This window comes from Monopterus albus, unplaced genomic scaffold (assembly GCF_001952655.1).
Source record: "Monopterus albus unplaced genomic scaffold, M_albus_1.0 scaffold133.1, whole genome shotgun sequence".
Lineage (NCBI taxonomy): Eukaryota > Metazoa > Chordata > Actinopteri > Synbranchiformes > Synbranchidae > Monopterus > Monopterus albus.
In genome coordinates, this window is record NW_018128013.1 from 1,151,219 (window position 1) to 1,167,763 (window position 16,545).

Below are 16,545 nucleotides of genomic sequence, written 5' to 3' on the forward strand. Positions count from 1 at the left end.
AGAGATATGGTCCGAGCGTCCGAGGTGGGGGCGGGGTGTGGCCTTGTATGTACCACGTATGTTACTGTAAACATAATCCAGAGTGTTCTTGCCCCGAGTGGGAATGTTCACATGTTGGTAATATTTGGGAAGTACAGTCCGTAAATTGCACTGATTAAAGTCACCTGCAGCGATAAATACCCAAGTCTTAATGCTATCACCACACTGTTATCCTGAGGCCAGGTGTTGTGTGAAAACAGCATTTGCAGTCTCACTGGATAAAAGAAAAGAACAGACATTCATACTTTGGTAGTAAAACCCTGCAGTGAACTGCGCTCATGTTCAGAGGGTGTTTTCTTCATAGAAGCAGCAGTGCGGTCTCCCCGGTGTACAGAGCGGGTCTCTAGCTAAATCGCAGAATCTGGGACTTTGTCAGAAAGCCAAGTCTCGGTGAGAATTATAACACAACATTCTCTTATTTCCCGTTGTGTTGTAATCATAGCCCTTAGCTCATCCAATTTGTTTTCCAGAGGCTGTACATTAGCTAGGAAGAGGCTGGGTAGTGGCAATCGGGTAGCATGGAACCTAGCCTAGCATGGAGCCCTCCTCTCTTCCCCCAGTAAATTCCCAGTGGCTGTGTGAGTTGGCAATATCCAGCAATGTCTGTCTGTTGTATGTTAGCAGTGCATGACATTTGTACACTGCAGAAAGAGTAAAAAACACACAAAAAAGAAGAAAACAAAGAAAAACCCGGCATTTGAGAGTGGAACGGGCAAACACGTCTGACCTGTAACGCATCCAGAGGGCAGGAGTTCACGTTTTGATGAGATGTTTTTAAGATTAAATATTAGAGCCTAACATAAATCTCTACAGAGCCACTGTTTGTAAATACAGTAGTTCATGCATTTTACAGGTAGTTAGTGGAAAAAGTAGCAGCTATAATGGCTCTCACCACCATGTGTTTAATCAAAGGCTTCGTCCTAGGACCTGGCCTGAAGGAGTAACGCAAGGATCAAAGGTGAACAGTGGCCCAACCGAGGTCGAGCAATGTCAGGCGAAAGAGAGCGGGCCGGTTTATTGCTGCAGGTATCAGAGCAAAAGCCGCAGATCTGATAGATGTTTACTCCTTCAGGCACAGCACAAACTCTGGCTTTCTGCTGCTGTCTCTTCAATTTCAACCACAGTTGTGTGCCTTTAGAAGATTCCTGTTTTGTTTCTCAGTCAGGAGCCGAGTCTTGTACACTTGTGTTTCTGCCTTTGCTCTTCTTTGCATCATCTTACATAAACCTGTTCATCCTGGTTTCTCTCCATACATGTACCATTAGATAGCAATTTTTAAATATTGATTAAAGGAAAATATATTTCAGGCTTGAACCCGGCAAGACTAAAACACCATGTCTCTTTGGTTCATATAGAGTCATGTAATGTAATACAGTAATGAGATGTAGAATTACATGTGCTTCACTGGCACAGTAAATTGAAAATGCCCAGAGGTTCTACTAATGAGCATTGGCTCATTGCATTGATTCATTTTAGTCCAGTGAGAAAAGTGCTCAGGGAAGCAGGAGCTGTGTAAGGTGAATGATAAATTGGGATGTAACAGACACTTATTCTCATATGTTCAACAAGTCCTCCAAACCGCTGCCAGTGACTGAATATTTAATAAGTCATTACCTTCCAAACCACATGAGTGTGTTCCAATCTGACAATCATCTGTACATGGGATTTGTGTCAGGAGTGAGGATTTAGAGGACCCAAACGCAGACACAGGACAAAGTGGTAACAAGTTCAAGGCTTTAATAATAATAAGATGATGACGATGAGAGTGCAGATAACACAGGGAAACAATTCAGCCAGACAGGTAACAGACTAAGGGCTCTATTTTCCTGTCAACCCAATTTCTGTGTCCCTTCAAACTCAGTTGTTATGCAGTTTTAAATCCACAACTGATCTGTAAAAATTCACTCTTATAATTTATTGCAAAATTATCTGTATAATGAAATATTTGCAATCATTTAGAAAGATTATTTTTAAATACGATAAAATAGCCCTCAGTCTTGGTGCATGTCAGGAATCACAGATTAGACATCAAATCCATGTTAAAAATTAGTCATAGGCACACAAAATAGCATGAAAGCAGCTAAGATAAATAACGAATACCCTACACACGTCCTGATTAATCCTGTTTTGCAGCCGACCTCACTGTGGCTGCTGTCACTGTTACATTACAGTTTCTTCAAATGAACAAGTTTCACAAAGATATATCCTCGTTACTACCTTGGTGAGATAGGTTGTGTCAATATATGGTGGTTTGATCAACTTTGAAAGTAGGTGGAGATAAAGTAGGTGCCACATCCACTGGCTGTGTGTGCTGGTGGACCAAAATCAGTTTCTCCATGAACACAGTGATTACAACATGATTTTACTGTATTATTTTAAAAACAGTGAAACATTATTAAAGTTACGTGCTAATAACCATCATGCATGGTTAATTTAGGAATGCAGTACATAACTGGCAGGAGAAGAAGAAGATACAGGGAAAGAATCTTTCATATATTTCCTTGTCCTGACATCAGTGACATCAGTCAGCCAGGTTTCCATCCTGCTCTTTAAAGGGGATGAGAGGAGCTGGTTTGATAGGACAAGGCTATAGCCCCAACTCCTCCTGCTCACCATGGATTCTTCCCTGTAAAAATGTAAATGAGCCTTGTAACGCCTGGCTATGTACAAAAGTGTGCTACGTTTGTGGTCACTAAAATTGCTAAACATATTGCAAAAAACACTTATTCACCTAGCGCCTGGAGTTTAGACACCAGCTTAGCATTGCATCCTATTTCAAGGAAAACAGAGCCCTAAGGCTACCCAGGTAAGATATCTGACTAAGGAGCAACGGTACAATCAACAATAGAGACAGTGCTAACTAAAACTAAGAAGCAGACATAAATCAATGTGAGGGCCACAAGAATAGAGTAACAGGCAAAACAGACCAGCAACAAAGAACAGGTCACCAACAAGGTTTCTAGAAGAGAAACTAAGGTCCATAAATCAAAAATCCGAAAAGGCAAAAACAAATGAGGCCCATAAAATTTGTAGACAGGAAATTACATAACTAAAAATCCAGTAAAGACCATTTAGAGGTTACAGTGTCATTGAAAGCTATATTATGTTGAAGTTCTGAAATGCTAAAGTCTGTTATATAATGGTCACTCATTAAGCACTTAAATATGTGTATGCCCATCTGCAGCTCCAGTCGGACCAGGACCATGGCAATGGCTTAGTCAAGTATGTTCTCTCTGGCGAGGGGGCTGGCACCATCTTTGTCATCGACGAAAATAATGGCGACCTGCATGCCACTCGCCGCCTGGATCGTGAAGAAAAGGCTTTTTATATCCTAAAAGCCACAGTGGTCAACAAACGGACAGGTCAAAAGTTGGAGCCAGAGACTGAGTTCACCGTAAAACTCCACGACATCAATGATAATGAGCCTCAGTTTAACAAAGAGGTTTACACTGGCAGCGTACCTGAGAGGTCTGACATTGGTAAGGACTCTCACTGGACTTTTGCATTATGGGATGAGGAATTGGACTTTTTGGCCTTTTGATTGTTCTGTTTTTCTTTGAACTCTTATAATGTGAAGTACAATTCCAAAAAAGAAAAATTCAGGATGGTATGTAAAATCTAAATTAAAACTTATAGTGATTTGTAAATCATATGTGTCCTGTATTACACTGAAAACAATACAGCTGTGCATTATTTGATGTGATACCTCATCAATTTTATACTTTGTTCAAAACAAACACTCACTTCAATCCTGATGCTGAAACATGTTCCAAACAAAGTTGGGACGGTTACATTTCAGGGCCAATAATGAGGTAAAACAATGAAATGATGATTCCATTTGAAACGGGTGATGTCAACAGGTGACTGCATCATTATTTGGTACAAAAGTGGAATCCAGGAAAGGCCGAGCCCTTTAGGAGCAAAGATGGGCCAAGGACCGCCAGTTTGCCAACATACAGTATGAGTGAGAAAGTTGTTGAAATGTTTAAAAACAATATTCCTCAAAGAAAGATAGGAAGGGATTTGGATCTGTCACCCTCTACAGTGCAGAACATCATTAAAAGGTCTATAGAATCTGGAAGTGGATAAAGGACAAGAGCACAAGTCTAAGCTAGATGACCGTGCTCTCTGATCCCTCAGACGGCACTGAATCAAAAATCGTCACTCTTCTATAAGTGATATATCCACATAGGCTCAGGATGACTTTGGCACACCCGTGTCAAACACTACAATACATCGTTACATCTATGAATGACACTTAACACTGTACTGTGCCAAAAGGAAGCTCTATGTTGAGAGTGTCCAGAAGCGCAGTTGACTGCTGTGGGCTCGGAGGAAGGACCATCCAGACTGTTTGCAGCAATAAGTCCAAAACCCAGGGTCTGTCATGGTCTGGGGTTGTGTCAGTGCCCTTGGCAAAGGTAACTTCCGTTTCTTCAAGGTAACTTCAAGATGACATCTTTTCCAGGGACACCCATGCATATTTCAATAAGACAATGCAAAGCCTCATACTGCACATTACCAAGGCCTGGCTGTGGAGGAAAAGGGTGTGGAGGAAAAGGGTGTGAGTGCTGGACTGGCCTGTCTGCAGTCCTAACCTGTCCCCAATAGAGAATGCGTGGCACATTTTGAAACACAAATTGCATCAACAAAAACCCAGGACTGTTGCACCTTAAGATTTGTTTGCAGGAAGAATGGGTCAAAATGACACCTGACACTTAATCACTTGGTGTCCTCAGTCCCTAAACATCTTAAGTGTTGTGAAAAGGAACGGCAACATCACACCGTGGTAAATGCTTTACTGTCTCAACTTGTTTTGGAATGTGTTGCAGCATCAGGATTGAAGTGAGTGTAGAGTGAAGAATAAAACTGATGAGTTATCACATCAATTAATGTGCAGCTGTATTATTTTCAATGTAATACAGGGCACAGATGATTTACGCTTTATTTTCAGCATTAATTTTGATTTTACATAACGTCCCAATTTTTTTCTGATTTGGGGTTGTAATAGATTACTTTCTAATACACTTAATCTTTGTGGGGAAAGTTTATTTGTCAGTGATAATCACATGAATGTGTATCCCTCAGGTACGTCAGTCATCCAGGTGACAGCTACAGATGCTGATGACAGTATGTATGGGAACAGTGCCAAACTGGTCTACAGCATAAGCCAGGGACATCCATACTTCTCTGTGGACCCAAACACAGGTATGTATGAGAGAATCATCCTTTAGATCCTAGTCCCTCTGTTGTAGGTAGTGGTTATATACTGTATTATGGTAAATACATGTACCAAAACATTGTAGTACTATGATGCAAATCAACAAAAGTATTAAGTCTTGTAAATATAAGAATGTTTGAAGTCTTTATATCCAAACACACAGGGGCAAACCCTCAGAACTGTTGTGTGTTGTCACGAATCAGAAACCTGTAAAACATAATTTATAAAAGTGCTCCGTTTTATGGATTCAGGGCTCTTCTAAGCCACAAAACTACTGTCATCTGCAGTTCTTTGTCCAATAAGTTCACACACTTTGTGTGTTTCCATCCTCCCCTAAAACATTTTAATTAATCGACCAATAAATAGGCACAATACGGTTTTTATTTGTATTAGATAGCATCCTTTGAAATTTTTTGTATTTGTACTAAACTGATTTTTGTTTTGATGAAGAACATAATTTCAAGCAATAGACATTTTACCTACAGTATTGCAATTAGTAATGTATTGAGCAGTTGGATACTAGTCTCAAGTCAAGTAGAAGGTTAAAAATAATTCTCCCCTGAAACATTTGAATGTGAAATAGCAGCAGGACATTTGACTTAAAGCAGACTGACAGGTTGTCTCCGAACCAGAGGCTTGGTGCTTCAATTCCTGGTTTTTCCAGCCAACGTATCGAAGTATCCTTGAGCAAAACATTAAATCCCAAGTTGTTCTAGTGGCTGGTGTGTACTTATATATAAATAGGTGAGTGGACAAATAGTGTTAAAGTATGCTCATGTGAATTTATTTTCAGCAGGGGGGTCTGCCTGGTTTATGACCGGTTGCACACACACAATCTCTCATTCACAACATTTAGCTCTATTATTAACATGTAAATAACAAAGCAAGATGCCTTCATAGTTTACATGTGAAGGCTTGAAAACCTATCCCCAGCTCCTGTGAGCTCAGTGGTCCCAACACGGGCAGAGGCAGCGGTCTGCTGATTCCCACAGACCCTTCTGCAGCTTGCTCTCGCAGTGACTGGCTCTGCTGTGGTGCCGTTGCTAACGCTAGTGCTTTGAGTGAGTTGCAATGAATAGAAAAGCACTATACAAGTTCATTTATCACTCCTTTAAGCTAATGTTTGTGCTAAGCTAGGCAAAATATGTCACAGAACTCAGTGTACTGGGCACACAGAGGTGAAACTGATATTACCTTTTTCATATTTCTCTGTATAAGACACCAATCTAATATAAAATGCCAGACTTTAAATAAAAGCATGCACATTGTTTTAGAGTAAACTAAATAAAGTAACTTTACTTAACAAATGTAAATAAGATGACTCTGGAATAACTAGTTAAATTCATTTTGAAGTGATTCACTCAGTGAAGGGCTGTCAGACAGCTTCTTCAGAGAGAAAGGAGAAGTCTGGTTTAGTTGAAGAAAACAGAATAAGTTACAGTATTAAGTGACTCAGAGTTAAAGTTACCCCCATTTCTGGAACCGAAAACCCAGAGATGCCCTGAACTCAGGATTAACAGACTCCATGTTTTCACTTAACCCACTCTCTAGAATTCTGAAATCATTGCAAGTTTGGTTTGACATGCTTCCCAGTGAAAGGGTTAGGGTTAGGATTAGAAGAATCATTTGCGATGCAAGCTGGCACACATCAAATGCACAGTAATGACATGTGCTGTGGTTAACTGACCGAGGAAGCTTAAACTTGTTGGTAAACTAGGCTATAACCATGTCTCAGAAGGAAAAACTGCCTAGAAGAGCATTGTTTCAGCAGAAATACAGATGCGCTGCATGTCTCATTATTCCGACAAATCCATATGGCAGCCTGACATGATATTGTGTCGATTTAAATCTTGCATTATGTGCAGCTGTCTTTGTTGTTTTTTAAATGCTCAGAAATATGTTGCTGTCTTTTGCATTAGAGCCGATTCCAGTTGACTGGCGGAATCCTTAGTCGAGTACAGCCCCAGTTGTAACATTGCCTTGTAACTAACCCTGCTTATGTCAACAATGACAAGAAGTTGTTTCTTTGGATATGATCCATATTTTGCTGACCTGTGATGTTATTTTTGTTTGCCATCCTACTTTGTGGACCAAACATACATAATGTTTGACACACAGTCTCATTTCACATTAATATATAATCTGACATGTACATGGGTACCTAAAAGTTGATCAGTATATCTGTCATATAGGTCAATATTAGAAAATGCTGTATCGTTGGGAATTATACTTGTTTTAAAGAACATAGGATTATATTGAATGAATTTTGTTTGCACCAATTTATCAGACTTTTCTGTCCAGTGTTACAACTAACCCTCGGTCTGTTACAGTTAACAGACACACATCTGGTTACAATGGAACTGTACAAGAACTGTAGGTGCTAGAAACAAAGTTCAAGTGTTTCTTTGTAGCAGAGATGTGTTTCTTGTTTAAAAAGAAGATTATTCCAACTTAAATATTTTTTACATTTTTTGACAAAAACCAAAATGTGTTAAGTTGTACCCCGCACTCCCCTGTTTCCCACCAGTTCCAGTACACCAGTAACAATATTTAATTTGAGAAAACAGTGTGAATCATTTGTGTCTCAGGTAGTGGGAATATGTTGCTCTTTGTTGCAGCTCCGTATCTCATTTTAAGCTAATACATCTGTTTTCTTCTACCTCAAAAGCTGGAAAGAAGTACTAATGAAAAGTAAACACACAGTTCACCTTAGCCCTGCATATTAATGCTTCTAGTACACTGACAAAAGAAAAAAAGAAATGGATTTGTGGGAATGTTTGCTGTCAAAACATAAAACACAGCTCAGCGCGCCCTTTTCCTGATCTTATGTACTTTCTCTGTAAATAACACAGGCGGCCATCCATTTAAATAATCATCAGAGTAATCTCGCTCTATGTTTGTTTCTAACAAATAGAGGAGTCAGAGCCATGGTCAGACTACTGCTGCTGTGGATTAAGCAGCAATGATAGACCTGTTTTCTCATGCAGAAAGTGGAAAGTGAAGATGAACAAAAATGTTGAGGCAAAGTGCAAATTTGGCTTAAGAACTTAAGAATAGGCGCTTTATAGGAACAGGTCAACAGTATGGGAAATATTTAGTATTCGTGATTCTTTCATGCAGTAAAGTTGTAATCTATAAGATTTCAGTCTTTAATATTGCATTATACACTTTTTGAGCAGCTACTTTGTCAGAAAAACAGAAGAGCCAGTGGTGCATATATTTACAGCACAGCCAAATAAACTCTCTTTTTTTTTTTATATAGTAGTCAATCAACAATAATTACATGCTGCATGGCTTCAAGCTGCGCATAGTGTGAGTAGTTTTCCACACGGTAGTGGGACACAATGAAGCTGGTTTTCTTGCTGAATGTGTTCAGCCTGTGGCCTGCAGGTCTTCATCTACCAGCTCACTGTGGCTGCTACTGATGCTTCCATTTCTCCCTGAAATATTTAAAACTGGTCCACTCCCTAAAAGGGCAGAAAATGACTGCCATCTTGTTGTATTGGCACATTTTGATAAAAAACACCATTAGCGCTTACTACAGTGACAAATACATTGAGGCTTCTGTACAATAAATGCCACCCTGTGTGTTGCCAGTTGAACATGTTTAATGTTAAGAGGCAGCACTAGGAAATATTGGATGATTAGCAGTAATTTAATCCTCCTTTCAGAGAAAACAAAACCACTATATATGGTGAATACATATAATGGCCTGCACATATAGGTGCAGGCCATAAAGAGTATTAAAATCTGAGGGATTTTAACTTAATGTGTGGGTATATACTGAATGAACATCTGAATAGGAAAAAACATTTTAACCTGTTATTTTCTGAGATGTAACTTTGTTGTAGTTGGCCAAGTTAATTTTAAAACAGCCTAACATTTCACTTCAGAAACTACAAATTATCATAAGATAGATAGATAAAAATAGATAGATAGATAAAAATGGCCCTCTCTGCCAACAGGCTGCTGTTATTTGCCAATACATTTTTAAACAAATGTCTGTGATAGACTGGCAACCTGTCCAGGGTGTACCCCACCTCTCGCCCAGTGTCAGTTGGGATTGGCTCCAGCCCCCCATGCCCCTTAACACTTTTGTATTAACAAAGATCTGAGGTGTTTGGGAACATTTTCTGGAGACGGGCAGGTGTGAGATACATTGCATGGAAAATCTTGAAGTTTTATTCATGAACACAAATTATAGTATTCCAGGGTTATCTCCAGATCCAGTTCCCATAGTGGTTTCAGAGAGTTATATGTTGAAGAGTCTGACTACAGTAGCAAAGCATAAACCTCTGAGATCCTTCTTTTGAGACAACCTCTTCCAGTCCTGATCATTTCAGATGAATCCCACTTGTTTTCAAATGAGACTTTATGAAGTTTTGAATTTGAAGATATGTATAAAACTCTTTGTGAGGGATATCAAAATCACTCCTAATTTGTTTAAAGGTCTTCAAAGTGTCAGTGACCAGCAGGTCAGCAAGATCTAATATGCCCAGAGAAGTCCACTCCCACAGGCCAGTACCCCACATCTGAGCTGGGAGTAAGGGTTCCACATCATCGGGGAGCAAAATTTAATATTGGGGGAATTTTTAAATGTTTTTCACATCTCTCCATATCAGTAGAAATAATAATGTTGCTCTTAAAGGAATGTATCTCTAAATATCAGTTTAACAAATGGCAGGCTTTTCTATTAACCACCTACAAAAGAAACAAGAGCAAAATACATCTCTTATAGAGAATGTCACATTTATCTCACTATACGTTTTAAGAGGAAACTAAGATTTGGGATTGTTGTATGAGCTCGTGACATTTAGCATGTTAAAGGCACTGAAAAAATGAAGAGCAGAATTCAAGCAAAAGTATCTGTGTTAAATGTGTTCAGGCATGATCCGGACAGCCTTGGGTCCTGGTGACATGGACCGCGAGCAGAGGGAGCACTACCAGGTGGTGATCGAAGCCAAAGACATGGCTGGCCAAAGAGGAGGGCTCACAGGGACCACAGTGGTTAACATCACTCTCACTGATGTCAACGACAACCCTCCCCGCTTCGCTCAGAGTAAGTCAGTGGCAGTGAAGGAGGGCAGACTGCAACCAAATGATGAAACACAGAGTCACGCATGCATTAATTATGGAGTTCAGAAGCAGAAAAGGGCAGGATTACTGTGATGTTTTTCCATACCTTGTTAAATATGAACAATGTTTCCACTAGAATCAATTGCATGTAATCATGTCTGGTGAAGTTTCTCTCTGAAATTGTTTCAGTTAACCTTTAACATCTGCTGTTAACTTTAAATTGAAAAACACTTGCTTGGCAGCAAAATGAAGAGACAGAATGTTGAAGCACAAGAAGGACTGAAATGTCACCCTCAGGAATCAATAAAGTGTTGCATTCAAATGACAATAGCTCACGTTCTATTAAAATGAGCACTAGAGGGAATCATACAAAAACAACTTTAGCACACAACAGAACACCTCTAAAAGCTTTTTTTTTTTACTATTTATGAGAAAAAAGTCTGACTTTATGCATGTTGAAGGAGCAGCACACTGTGTATGGCAATCCTGACTATTGAGTGAGGAGCGATTGCTGGTTTTAATTACAGTTACTCATTACTTAAGGGGAAATGGAGCAAACAGTGTAAAGATGGTGCATGAGGGAGGGGATTTCTCTTTGCCGATTTCACTGATTCAGAGCATTTCAGATTCTGACAGCTGCAGAGTGTTTGATGTAATGTTAGTTCAAGTTGAATCAGCTGCTTTGCTGTCACTTCAGATTCTCAAAATCATAGGCATGGAAACAGACCACCGCCATTCTCAACGGGGATGCTGAAGTTCTGGAAGGAAAGCTGGTCGTAAATGCCCCCAGGAACTCCATCATCTCTTGAGTTGAGGACTGAGTACAGTTATCCAGTCCTGCAGGGGCAAGGGTTAAAATGCTTTCAGACAGTGGGGCAGTTGCTGCCACAGCCACAATTTTGGTGTAAGCATAACGTTCAGCAGCAGCAGCAGCAGCAAGGGGAGGGAAGGTGACTGCTATTTGCCGCTGCTGTCGGAGGTGATGAGGCTTTAACTTTTTCACCTTGCTGTTGCGGCTCGCTGTGTGACCTTGGTAACCGCAGATACCGACTGTATATCTTGGCATTAGCTGTGAACAGTGAATAGAAACAGTAATAGAGAAACATCTTCAAATATGGACCACTAAATAATGTTTTAATACTAGCGAGCAAAACTTGCTATATTAAGCATATTATATTAGTTTAGAGATTCTGTATGGTCTCCCTCGCCTGGGTCCATCAACTAGGCAGTTTGGGTGAGGGAGCCAAAACCCCCAAACTGCAAAGTGACAGATGACAATAGGGAATCCAAGGCAAGGCTCAGTGTTCAAGCTAAGACTGTTGTGGTTAGGATCACATACCTTTGGCTGGGGGATTAATGGAAGATCAGCACCCAAACGTTCAAATAATTTTCAAGATGAAGATGATTAGGGCTTGAATGGATAGACTTCAAGGTACTCTGGGTGGGAATAGCTGTTGAGATGAAGATGGTTTACGTTGGGGCTTTGAAATGAATATCTCCAGGATAGGATAACCTACTGGTAGTGGCAGTCATGAGTTTGAAAGTTGGGCTTAGTCAGTTCAAAAAAGTAGAGAGGTTTTCAACAAACTGATGGTATTTTTATTTTCCTCTCCCTCAGTAAATAGATTCAAAAGATGCATCGCATTATGAAAAAACCAGAATCTATAACTGCACCATTAAATCTGAACCAAAGGTTTCAGCTCACTTCTACCCCTTTTTTCTGCTCACAACATTGTTATGGATCAGTAAATCACTGTGCTCAGCTCATATGTCTGAGGCCAGAAATTGCTGCACTACAGATATAGCAGCAGACTTAATTAAGTTTCTAACTAACTCTATAACTCACCCTGTCCATCAGCGGGAGCACCATTCACTCCTAGCGTGTTGATCTGTTCGGAGTCCAGCCCGCTTGTGCGGGAGAAATGAAACACTTCTCCAGAAAACCATTTCACCAGCTGTATATGTCCTTCCAGGAGAATTTGTCCAAGTAACATTAATCCTTCCCGAAAGCCTTCCTAATTAATTAAACTTAATTAATCCTTAATCACAGGAACAATCTCATTGTAAACATGTGGGCTTTGTACCAAGAATCACAACCTCTCTCAAGACCCCTGCTGTAGTGTGTTAGTCCTGAAGAAAGCCAACAACAGCACTGTCTATTAATACAATGCTCTCAAAGTCTGCCCTCAAATTATAGTTTGGACTGCCACGTCTTAGAGCTGCAACTCATTCACATTTTCATTACTGTTTAATCTGTAAACTGTAGTTCAGAATAATCCATTGATTTCATCTATAAAATGTTCAGATTAACATCTTCAAATTACTTAGTCTAATAATCAGTCCAGAACCCAAAGATTTTCATTTTACAGTTGTCTGCTGTTCAATGCAAAAACAAGAAAAGTAAATAAATTACCTCATAACATTAACTTATAACATTTTGTAATGTCTGTTTCTAGAAGTAGAAAGATATCAGCAGCTGCATTTTCATCATCCAAAAGCTGAAATGAAAGCAGAGTGGTTCAAGACCCGTCAGGCCAGCAGAGCCATGTCCAATGCTAAATGCAGTGCTCTTGGAGGGGGACTCTAACAGATTATATTGCTTGAGAATGGCTAATGGCCGAACTGCAGAGGCCAGGGTATTTATTTTTAGTCAGGGTCAAGCCCTTACTAAAGGGCTAGTGCCTGATGTTTCATTAACCTGTCTGGTGAGTGTTCATAGTTATCAAAGTTCACACCCCAGGTTTTATAATGCAAGCTTTCTGTTCAGTCAGCTGAGATGAGCCTGATGACATCGTTACAGTAATGTCTTCAAACTTCGGAGCTCTCTCTTCAAAGCCACACAAGACATGAACCAACTGTTCAATGACTGAGTAGTATTCCTCATGACTAGTACACTAAACTTGGATGTCCTAACAATAAAATACCCTATGCTGCCTTCCCCCCACTTTCCCTGTAGAGACTAGAGATGGCCTCAGGGAGGGGAAAAATCTTTTGAATACTGATTTTGGCACTGATTCCCATGGCAGCAGATCCACTGTGGTCAGCTCTAATACACAAGTAAATACATTTATGGAGCCAGAATAGGTCTTTAATTAAAACTGGGGCTCAGAGTCAGAGCAGATTAGCCTGTCCAATTTTGCCATCTAATGTTCAAGCCTGGAACTTAATCTATGGGCCTTACTAAATGTGGGTTTAATTGCTGAATCTGGAATATGGAAAAATGCTACAACATGTGCTTGGTAGATGAGTTAAAGCTAATCCAGCAATTCAGATATAATTGTGCACAGAGAGTAGCATTGTCAGTAGTGAGCATAATGTTAACAGACTTAGAAATATCAAGTGGGTGTAGCCTGTTATGTCATACTAGTTCAAGGGCCATTTCACCAGAATGAAAAACAACATATTTTTGCCTATTGCTTCCCTAGTCAGCCATGCAGAAAGTTTTTGGTTACTCTGAATAATCCAGATCTTTCAGTAACACATTTCAGTGGAAGTACTTTTAGCTGTAAAAGTATTGCCTATAAAAATTTACAACATGCTCTGTGAATTAATCAGAGTAAAAACAGCTCTGTCTCCAGAAAAATGTCGTTGCTGATTTCGGTGTTCAGTGCTGTGAGCCAAGACGGTATCAGGGTAAAGCAGACAATTACCCTGAGGAATCTAGATAATCTGACGTTCCAAAGTTTTACTGTGTGGAAATGAGTTAGTGGTAATTTGTTAAGCTGCCAATTAGTTTGGCAGCATACTCTGCTAAAACACAATATAACTTGAAGTGACAAGGGCCCTAATGTTGGAGTACCAGCTGGTTTCTGGCTCATGTGCTAAATTATAATTAAGCCATCTGTATTGTTTTTGCAATCAATATCTCATACAGTATAAGAAGGCAACAGAATGCACGCACAATACAAATACAGTGAGAAAAACAGGGCCGAGGGGCCCACATTTTAAGTTTGCCCTGAGGCTGCAGAGCGAGGTAAATCAGCCCTGCTGTGAGTGTCTGAAACAAAATTATAATCACCTTCATCCTACTGGGGTGGTGGCAGAAACTGCAGAGACTGACCTCACAGCAGGAGCAAATAAAATCCAATATGTGTTTGGTTAGATATGACTATAAAGGACGGTGAGAAAAATATGTTGTGTATTTGTTCTTAGTATGAGGTTCAAAGTCTCGACCTCTGAAAAAGTAACTGAGAAAACAATGTGACCACAAAAAGTCCATTTAGAAACTGTTCTTGAGCATTCAGTCATATCACATGAGCTTCATCAGCAGATGGCTTTTGCCCAGTTGACATGGAACTACAGATTTTCAAATTTTGAGCACTCCTCATCAAATAACCATACATTAACACTTGAAGAAAGGCTCGTTTTTAATGCCTGTTTGCTGTAGTGGCTGCATGTGCTTCTTTTCATTTCAAAAGACAACAAAACATATTTGTTCCCATGAACCCAAAAATCTGCATACATCCCTGTAATCTGAGGTTAACATTAGGCCGTGTTCATTTTGTTGATGAATGGTCGGTTGAACCTCAGCTGTTTCAGCCTGGACATGGGCAAGAAGTCTTTAAAGAATAAAACTTAAATTGTTCACACTATGATGCATTGTCACTGTTCTAATTGTCAGGATAGGATATGTTGTTGCTGTGACTGTTCCTCAGCATCAGTCAGGGCCAGTTTCCTTGGTGCAGTTCACTTTAATTCAGTGCTAATCTCAGTTTAGTCCATGCAATATACTAGTTGAAGTTTCAGCATAGCAACATCTGCTGCAAAAATCATAGCTGTTCATCAAAAGTCTGTATCAGCATGTGGTAGTTTGTGTGTCCATCAGCCATGTGTGTAGTAGTCTAAAAGAAGTGAGTAAATTGCTGCTCTGTTGGCTTCGGCCAGTCATTCTCTTGCCTTGTCCTCATCTGTTGACATGGAGGCAGAACCTCCTCCCCTTTGCACTCTGGCTCTGTCTTTTTGTATCCATTTCTTCATTTTATAATTGTTTTTCCCCTCTTTCTATTGCTGTCTTGTTCAATCACAGTCACTGTGTCCGTGTCAGTATCTCCCTTCTCCTCCTTGCCCAGCATTAGCACACATTCATCCTCTGTTTGTGTCTCTGGTGCAGGGTGCAAAATAAGATCACCCTTGGATCTGCTGAACAGATTGCATGTGGCATCATTATTCTGTTTAAGTCACAACACATACACACATGCACACTTGTACTGCATTTCTACCAGTTTGAGGACCATCCATTGATTAAATACTGCATGTTTCCTGTCTGCAAACCCAAAACCCTGTCCTCAAGTCCGGAGGTCAGAAATTGGTTCTGACAAAAGCAGAACACACCCACAACCATACATACACACACACACACATTGGGTCATGCATGTCAATTTATTTCATTTCGCACCAGGACTCCAATCAGTGCTGCCGGTGTCGGAGCCAAGAGGAGACATCATCTCCAACCAGGCAGAAAGAAAACTGAGTGGAGATGAGGTCTGCTTCTCCTCTCTTTACCTCTGGGCTGTCAGGCTTTCTCCAGGCTCATACCTGTTTGTCTTAGTGTTTTGCAATGACATGCTGTAGATACATAAATAAACTACCCTAGGTATTGGAATAGTCATGTAAAATTGCCTTTTGTGGTCACATAGCTTCATTAGGGACAGCTGTCCTGTAGGTTCTTAATGTGCCACTTATCAAACACCAAATGGCAATGTCATTTTCTTTGACTTTGACTAATAGATCAGTAAGGAACCCTGTCACATAGACTGTAGCCTTTACACAATCATCGGAAACTACTGACTGAGTTCTCTAAAGTTCTTGGTCTTAGTAGTCACACCTGTACAATTGTATGCAACACTTCTGCCTTAACATCTGTGTTTATGAAGCTCAATATGTTTTACTTTTTGGTGAAAATGTCATAAATGATAAATCAGTTATATTTATTACTGAGGTCATAGTTGTACTGGACCATATTATATTCATTATATTCAAATACTACAAACACCTCTCAATATAATGTAGTCCAGTACAACACCACCTTTAACTATGACTTCAATAATAAACATATAATTGAATGTACAGTGGGTACGGAAAGTATTCAGACCCCCTTAAATTTTTCACTATTTGTTATATTGCAGCCATATGCTAAAATCATTTAAGTTCATTTTTTTCCTCATTAATGTACACACAGCACCCCATATTGACAGAAAAACACAGAATTT

The 16,545-nt window shown here is 39.8% G+C and overlaps 1 protein-coding gene across 1 annotated transcript in view; it reads left to right on the plus strand.

The window, feature by feature from the left end:
- LOC109967642 (cadherin-6-like) overlaps positions 1 to 16,545 on the plus strand; it is a 114,235-nt gene that overhangs the window by 59,187 nt on the left and 38,503 nt on the right. The window contains exons 3-5 of the mRNA XM_020613370.1: positions 3,224 to 3,518; positions 5,128 to 5,247; positions 10,146 to 10,319. Coding sequence (XP_020469026.1) covers positions 3,224 to 3,518; positions 5,128 to 5,247; positions 10,146 to 10,319 — 589 coding nt within the window. The remainder of the gene's footprint in view (positions 1 to 3,223; positions 3,519 to 5,127; positions 5,248 to 10,145; positions 10,320 to 16,545) is intronic.